This window comes from Euleptes europaea, chromosome 6 (assembly GCF_029931775.1).
Source record: "Euleptes europaea isolate rEulEur1 chromosome 6, rEulEur1.hap1, whole genome shotgun sequence".
In the NCBI taxonomy this organism is placed as follows: Eukaryota; Metazoa; Chordata; class Lepidosauria; order Squamata; family Sphaerodactylidae; genus Euleptes; species Euleptes europaea.
Window position 1 is genome coordinate 36,853,688 of NC_079317.1, and position 8,266 is coordinate 36,861,953.

General features: G+C 42.0%; 1 protein-coding gene across 1 annotated transcript; it reads left to right on the forward strand.

Annotated features, from left to right (window-relative positions):
- The first annotated feature begins 167 nt into the window (after positions 1 to 167).
- FAM161B (FAM161 centrosomal protein B) lies at positions 168 to 7,971 on the forward strand. Its single transcript, XM_056851854.1, has 9 exons — positions 168 to 242; positions 805 to 1,124; positions 1,650 to 2,197; positions 3,214 to 3,548; positions 4,181 to 4,308; positions 4,754 to 4,921; positions 6,036 to 6,135; positions 7,451 to 7,584; positions 7,821 to 7,971. The coding sequence occupies exons 1-9, from the start codon at positions 168 to 170 to the stop codon at positions 7,969 to 7,971; spliced, it is 1,959 nt and encodes a 652-aa protein (XP_056707832.1).
- Positions 7,972 to 8,266: the final 295 nt, after the last annotated feature.

The following is an 8,266-nucleotide window of genomic DNA, read 5'->3' on the forward strand; positions in this document are numbered from 1 at the left end:
CGCCTGCGAGACGCGCGTTCGGTTGGGCTGGGCGGGGACAAGGGCCATACTGAGCGATCATTGGTTACTGTGCAAGAGACTGCAGAAACGGCGGGTGCCTATTGGTAGAGCCCCAAGTGCATGGAGGCTGTTTGTGCTACGAGCCGCGTAGCGGGTGTAAAACGAAGATGACGGTAGTAGAATCTCGGGAAGCCGCGGGCGGGGCAGAAGCGACGCTTCCAGCGGAGCAGAAGGCTCGAGGGGTACGTATGCATGTGAGCGCGTGTGTCAGGCAGACGTTGGCAACAGCCTGCTTCCATGGCAACAGGCTGCTTCCATGGCAACGATAACGCCGCTTAGTTCTCGCCATGGCAGCCCCTGGATGACTGTAGCCACGCCCTAGTAGGGAAACGGGGTCGGAGGGATGGAAGGATGGTGGCCACGCTCGAGGGAACTGATGGGTGATCGGCAGAACACCACGCGCCTGCCACAGGCCAGATCTGTAACCATCCCTGCTTATGAAGGGTGCCTTCAAATGACTACTCAGTCCGCAAGGGAACCACCGCTCCCTCGATCATGTTTGCTTGGAAGTAAATCTCGCCGAGCTCAAGGAGCATGGCTCCCAAGTAAGTGTGTATATAGCCTTGCAGTCCTGAAACCGGGTCAAGTCACATCCCCAGATTGGCTTACTGAAAATGGGAGTTCACTGAACCAGTTCAGAACTGGGTCATTATACTGATGAAGCAAACAATATATTTGAGATGGAGGGTTCTGCAGGTCCATTCTGCGTCTCAAGCCTTTGTTTTGCTTTTCTGACTTTTTTAGGCATTTCCAGTTCAAGCACAGTCAGAGTCAGAATCAGAAGAAACACCACGGGACAACACTGCTGCTCTGCCCAGAAGAAGTGAGCTGCTGGATTTTTTCCAGCCAGATGAAGATATAATAACTCCTTCAAGTTCAGGATTTTATGATTCGTTGCAGGCTGTCAAAAGAAAAAACAAGCAATGTTTGTTAGAACTAGGTTTGATTTACCAGGCAAAGCTGGAGAACAGCCACAAGCTAGCCACAGAAGACAAAGAATTCGAAGACTTTTTCCAGGATAATGGAAGATTGACAGTGCCAAGAAAGTACCATGAAGCTGTGAAGTAAGACACAATAGATCCTCTTATTATTCTGTAGGATCCGTTGGTTGTACTGTGCAGTTGTGGAGCTTAAGGTCCAATTCATATCACAACTCCCTTTATAGCATGGCGTTTTTACAGAAGCCCAGTGGCACATTAAAGACTAACAACATTTATTCCATCATGAGCTTTCAAGAGTCAGAGCCCACTTCTTCAGATGCTATGACGAGGAAGTTGTATTCCACTTTTTAATAGGGATAATTACTGGAAGTGAGCTCTGACTCACAAAAGCTCATGCTAGAAAAAATGTTGTTAGTCTAAGGTGCCATTGAGCTTCTGTTTTATTTTGTTGCAATAGACTAACACAGCTACTCCTCTGGAAATTTTACAGAAGTACAATTACTTCATAGCAAGTCTAACACAATAGGCTTGAAGGCTAGTCTTTTTTACAAGTACCTAAATGTCTTTCACTTATTTAAAATAAAATGTTCTCAGCTATAACCTTTTCACCTTATTCCTGTGCCTTTGATATTTTTACCCTATCTTCAGATCTGGTAACATAAGACGGTACAACTCTTTGACTGACCTTACTGTGGATAGCCCATCCAGTAAGCAAAACCATCACTCATTTCCTCAGCCCTTTTCAAGGCCAAAGAGTGCCTCTGCTGCATGGATCTCCTCTATCACTGTTCCCCAGCCCTTCAAAATGACACTTCGAGAAGCTCATAAGAAGTCCCAGCTGTTAAAATCACATACAGTGCTTGAGAATGCCACATATAAGAAGCAAAGCCAAGAAGAAGCTGAATGCCAAAAACAGTTCAGGGCGCAACCTGTACCTGCCCACATCTATCTTCCGCTCTACCAGGAAATTATGGGAAAAAATGAAATTAGCAGACAAGTGGAGATACAGAAGAGAAGGGAGCTGCTCCTTTCTACACAAAAACCTTTCAGCTTTCAAGAAAAAGAAGAAATGAAAAAGGAGGCCATCAGACGGAAGGTTCTGGAAATATTGGCTCCAGCGGAGAAATCAGTACCCAAAGCCAGAAAAAAGATCCCCAGATTCATTCACGAACCAATGCTTGGGGATAAACTCAAAGGTAAAGCTCTTACTTTTATCTCTCAGTAAAGTACTTTGTGTCATACTGTTATAGAAATACAAAATAGTGGGAATGTGTACACCCTCATATGTGGCAGGAAAACACCACAAAATTCAAATATGTAACTAAAATGTTAATTGTGGCGATATAGAAAGAGGCACTTTTATTTTGACAAACTGCAACTACTTTTCTAATATAAAAGCAAATAGGGCCAGTCAGGGGAATTGGCAAAAGCGTAACTCTTGTCCAAGAGTAACTCTTGTCCTACTCTTGTCCAAGATCAGCATTTGCAGTGTGAAAATCAGGGCATAGATTGTTCAATGCACTGGCAAGATTCAGGACTGGAGGTTCTGGCCAAGAAATAATCAGTTGGGTTCTTTAACCAACAAAAAATGGAGGGGGAAAGACACAAACTGAGAACTCACCCAAGCCTTCTGTCAAATGACTCGGGCAAACAAAAGGGCATGTGTCATCTTCATTTTCCAAAATATCACCTTCCAGTTCTCAGTGGCATAATTAAAAGGCAACTTTATTCTCCATACCTGTTTTTCCTGTTTTACACACTGTCTAGTAGTTTTAAAAATCCATGTGATGTATTTGAAGTGTGGTCCACATTCCATAAATCCTGTTAAAGGGCTCCGTATCAGGCTCAAGTCCTCACATATGCCCTTCTTTGCTGCCTTTTCAAGCAAAAGGTGATGTCTAAAAACAACCTCCATCATCCACTTTACTCCAGAACACTCACAATTCCTGCATGCAAATGGGAAGAGTGAGATTATTAAATTATTCTACAAGATCTATGTTCTCTGTAGTAGTTGTGTCTTTGGCAGAAGAGATTACTTCTCTGTAACTTCAAAAACATTCTGAGTTTATAATTTTCGGTTGGTCTTCTTTGTTTAGGAATTTAATGTTTTGTTATATTAATGCCTCAAGGCTCCATCCAACATGTTATGTCTCAACATTTTCATCCAATCACCTTGTCTGAATTTTCATTACTTTTTTGTTTTAATCCTCAGAAGCTGAATTATTCAGAAAAATCCGTATTCAGATGAGAGCCAAGGATTTACTGGAAAACTCTTGGGCTCCCATTGAACTTGGCAATAGACAAAGAGGGAAAGAATCCCGAATTGCCTCCAGAAACAGAGAGCAAAAGCTCAGCTTTCTGCAGGACAACTTCAGTTTTAAACCAAGAATTAACACATCTGTGCCTGATTTTGAAGGACTTTACTGGGCATTCCAGAGGGAAGCGATAAGCAAAAGAGAAATCAAAGAAGCAACTCACAATAAACCATTCACATTAAGAACATCTAATCTCCGTTGTAAACATCAGGTGCCTACCCAGAAAATGATGGTAAAAATAATTGTTTTTAGCCTTAACAATTTTCGACTAGCTCATATATAAATCCAAGCTTTGAGCCTGGCCTTTGGCTGGGGAGGGCGGGGGTATAAATTATTAAATAAGTATCATTCTTCACTGTGTAAAATTAGACATCTATTTACACAGAATTGGGATACTGTGCGTTTGCAGAGTTAAACCTTACTAGACCGCCTTTATTACAGATCAAAATGAGAAATGCCTCACCAGCACCAATGTAATCTCACACTGGTAATACTTCAGTGTCTGTTCGGGGGGGGGGGAATGTTTCCACGATTAAATGTATATATCAAAGCAAATACATCACACTAAAACATTTCTAGGGCTGTTCCTCATGGGGAAGGAAACAGGCTATCCAGCATATTACGCATAACAAATTTTGCCCCTTTGAACTTTGGATATAAAGCACTTGAGAGAGTGTCTTCCTCAGTGTTACTGTAGAATCAAAAGGCCATTGAGGACAAAAAAATCTCTAAATGCAGATACACAAAATACTAGTTTTTACATGTTGATACACATAATAATATGTATTATTTGTGTAGCACCTACAACTTAAGTATGGTACAAGAAGAATTTTACAAAGCAATTCTGATTCCCCTTGTTTTCAGGATTGTCAGCAATCTTCCAAGGCTCCAATACAAAGAAGTCGTTCTTTGACTTGTCTGTCTTCCCTCTCCTCCAACACACTTCCAGTCCACATTACAGATGCAGTGAGAAAAAGGGAATCTGCAATTAAGTGAGTAATAATGCCTACCAGGGCTGTCTTAACGCATGGACACGCTGGGCAGTTGCCCGGGAGCCCCACAAGATTAGGGCCCCCAAGCTAATCTATGTATGTTGTGACTTGCATATTTAGCATGTGTTTTACTAAAGATAATGAACAATATTAATGTTAATTTGGGTTTGGAGTAAGAATAAATACTGAAGTATAATGTAAGAAAGGACTTGTTCATTATGGAAGCACCAATAAATATATATTTAATTTTATCGGCCATTTACATTTTTATTCCTGTGAGTGGTTGTGTAGGTAGGGGCCCCACCGCACTGCTTTACCTGGGGGCCTATAATGCTATTAAGACGGCCCTGATGCCTACATTGGCTCCCCTTGATTTTTTTTTTAAAGCTTAATGGTTTCTCTTTGAAATGAACTAGGATTCCATTGTCCATGCTCATTGTTACAGATCGCTCCAACAAGATAAAAAGTACAGGGAGAATGAAGGCATTCGCTGGGCAGAGCAGCAGAGGAGGAAATGTCAGGCTATGTGGAAGTCTGTGAGTTGCCGAGCGAAAGCCATGGACCCTCATAAAAGCTTGGAGGAGATGCACAAGGAAAAGCTGAAACAAAACTGGTTAGTGTTCTATGTTGCATACGTGTCAAGTTCATCAGAGCTAAATATTTCATACATTTGGGATTACTAAAAATTTAACATGTGGAGTGGGATTTGGCTCCAGGACTCAGAGCTGAAATCTACCTGACGTATTTGTATCATTTGTTTATTCTTCGGACTTATCGCCAGCACTGGAAGTCAAAGGACCTTTCATTTGCAAAACAATATTTTGTAACAGAAAAATAGTTCAGATCTTTTATGATGAATCTGCACTTCATTACTGTGGCCAGAAGTCATTTTGCAGCGAAGCATATTTAGGTTCGACAGTAAGACAGCTGAGCAGTATAGCAAGTAGACTCAGAAAAGCAGCTTAACTGCTTTTTCTCCAGATTTTACAGAGACTGGATGAACATCTGTCAGTGATGGAATCCTACAGTGGACCTTTGAAGCTCTTTCAATTCTGATTCCGCAGTGGACCAATACAGGGATCCGGAGAGCAAGTAGAGAAAAGAAAGCTCCAGTTCAACATGTATGGGGAAACTTTCTGTTGTCCTTACAGTATATGTAGTAAACAGTTTCAGTTTTTCAATCTCATTACTATTAGCTGGCTCCTGGTTAGACAAAACCTCTTGGTCCTCAACTACTGACCACAATGCTCTACAGCCCAAGCAGTGTAGCTGCTCAGCTATCTTCTGGCTTTTCTCAGTCACCACCCTCCACCTCACTGGGCTCCTTGAAGCTGAGGTTGCTGTCGGGAGACTTCATTCTCTGCAGAAAGTTCTGTTCCTCAGCTGGACACGATTTTTGTCCATTCTGGCTCAATCACACTAACCTCACAATTTATCTGCCAGAAAACAAAGTCCCATCCTTGACATCAGTGTGATGCACACCCCACTTTATTCTGATGTGAGAAGTTCTGGGGAATAAAATAAAACAAACATTACAGGTTTGGTTTCCTTTAGAATAGAGATGATTCACTCATATTAGATAACACTAATTTTTGTTTGTCACAAGCGTCAGCTTCAGTGATAGAAATCTCAAACTGTGTACAGGTCTATCTGAGTACTTTCACAAGGAATGACAGGCTGTGAGGAATTTGGGAGGATTTCTAATACAAAGGAAATTTTTCTTTCAGGCAGAATGACCGAAAGAGAACAAAGGAATATAAAAAAGAACTAGAAGACATGAAGATACGAGTGAAAAACAGACCGTATCTGTTTGAACAAGTAACAAAGGTAACTACTTTGGAATGAATGAGATGGCAAGATTATGAATTGGATGAAGTGGTCTCTGGCTCACAAAAGCTTCTGCTACAGTATTTTTTCAAGGTGTCACAAGACTGTTATTTTGGGAGGATTATAGAGGATCAAACAGGCAGTATTCCCTGATTGTCATACAGTCAGTATTCAGTTCAGCTTCTGCCTGGGAATTTTTCCCTGCATGGACAGCAGGAAGCACCCACACTAAAAAGCCAACACTCAGATGACATTGTGCTCAGTGTGTGTATGGCTCCAACCTATCCCCGCTTACTTTAGAGAAAATATAACCCATTTTCTCCAAAGGAGAGGAGCACCCATCTGGACAATCTCCTGTAGCCACATTGGAGAGAGCAGTGCTAAACTCTGCATTTACCTCTCACTTCCAATACTTTAAAGGACTTTTCCCCTTTCCTTGCCTGGGTTCATAATAGTATTATACATGGCTCAGTATGGAAAGGGGGGAGTGGGGGTCCATGCCACAGGGCTGCAGTATAATTGCTGTTGTGCCTGCATTTTTGAGCAGGTACAGTGGAAAAAAGATGGAGGAATGGGGGAGGGGGTGTTAGCAGCAAAAGGTGGTGAGGGGTGAAGGAGATGGACTTCTCCCACACTGCTTGTTGTGGCTTCTGAGGTGGGGAAACATTTTCATGCTCCCTGTGAGGATGCAGCCCAAGCAACCTTATTGACATTAGGCATCAGTAGTGGAAAATGTGGCAGGGAGAAGGGAAGGTTGAGGACAAAATAAAACATTGGATTATAGTTACTGATTATTCAAGGTACACAATATAGCAAGGGTCCCCAACGTGGTGCCTGTGGGCTCCATGGTGCCTGCCAAATATTTTTAGAAAATGGACAGGGCCAGGTGGGGGTTTTGCCAGCAAGGCTTCTGATTGGCATTTGGAGATTTGATTGGCTGTGCAGATTTAACAAAAATGTTGCTTTGGTAGCAGCTACCGCCACAAAACAAGGATATTCACTGTGTGAGTGAAGGTAAGCTGCGCCAGTAATTTTATGGCTGGCTCTGCCTCCTGTGGCAGCCATTTTTGGGCAACCATTTTGCGGCTGCACCCACCACCCTGAGTCAGAATTCCAAAGATGCCTGCAAGCTCAAAGAGGTTGGGAGACCCCTGCACTATAGCATATGGAGATAAAACACTAAGGCAGAGAAGGTGACTTCTAGTGTAGACGAATATATATATGTAATCTGGCATTTAATGGTACTTGACCACTGAATAATGTTAAGTATTTATGAAAAGGAGATCTCCTAAATGTTTAATGTTTGATTCCATAGCGTGGTGCCAGTCAAGGGGCACAGAGACTCTATAGAGACACTTTGCGGCAATTTGGATTGAATGAAGATTTTGTAAGAAGCAAAGGGAGAGAAGCCATTGACTTAGTGGGAATGCAGCAGTCTGAATCAAAAAGGTACTTGAAGTATATAAAATCATTTTCATCTATATAATTTTCTATTTTTTTTCCTGGTATGAGGGCATGCAATGACGCTGCAAATAACTAAATCGGAACTTACCAGTGTAAAAAGCCGGCTGTTGTGAGAAGAAAATGGGGAAACCCTACATTAATTGCCTTGAGATTCTTGAAAAGTTGGTATTCAAATGTAAAAGAGAAGAACTTCTAAACAGTTTTCTTTTTTAAATCAGCAGAACTCAGAAGTCCCAGAACGGTATTGGTGATGCAGCTACGCTCCAACAATCTCAAGAAGGGCAGAGTGTGCAGGAGCTCCAACAATCTCAAGGGCAGAGTGTGCAGGAGCTCCAACAATCTCAAGGGCAGAGTGTGCAGGAATTAACTTAGGAACCCAGGTTAAGTTTCTACATGCCTACAGCTCATTCTTTCCTTTCATCAAACATTATTCCTTTAATTTTGACTTCAGGATTAAGCAACAACTTCAGCATGACCAACTGGAGCTTTTATATTTAATTTACATTATAGTATTTGTAATCATGGCACATATTAAATGATAGGTGGTCCTCTTACAAAGCTTGAGCTCTCAGCTTTGAGTATCTGCCAAATACTCAAAATTGGATTGTGATGGGAGCTGGGGGAAGGGGGTCTGTGTTCGTGTGGCCCTAATGTAATAATGGAGTTC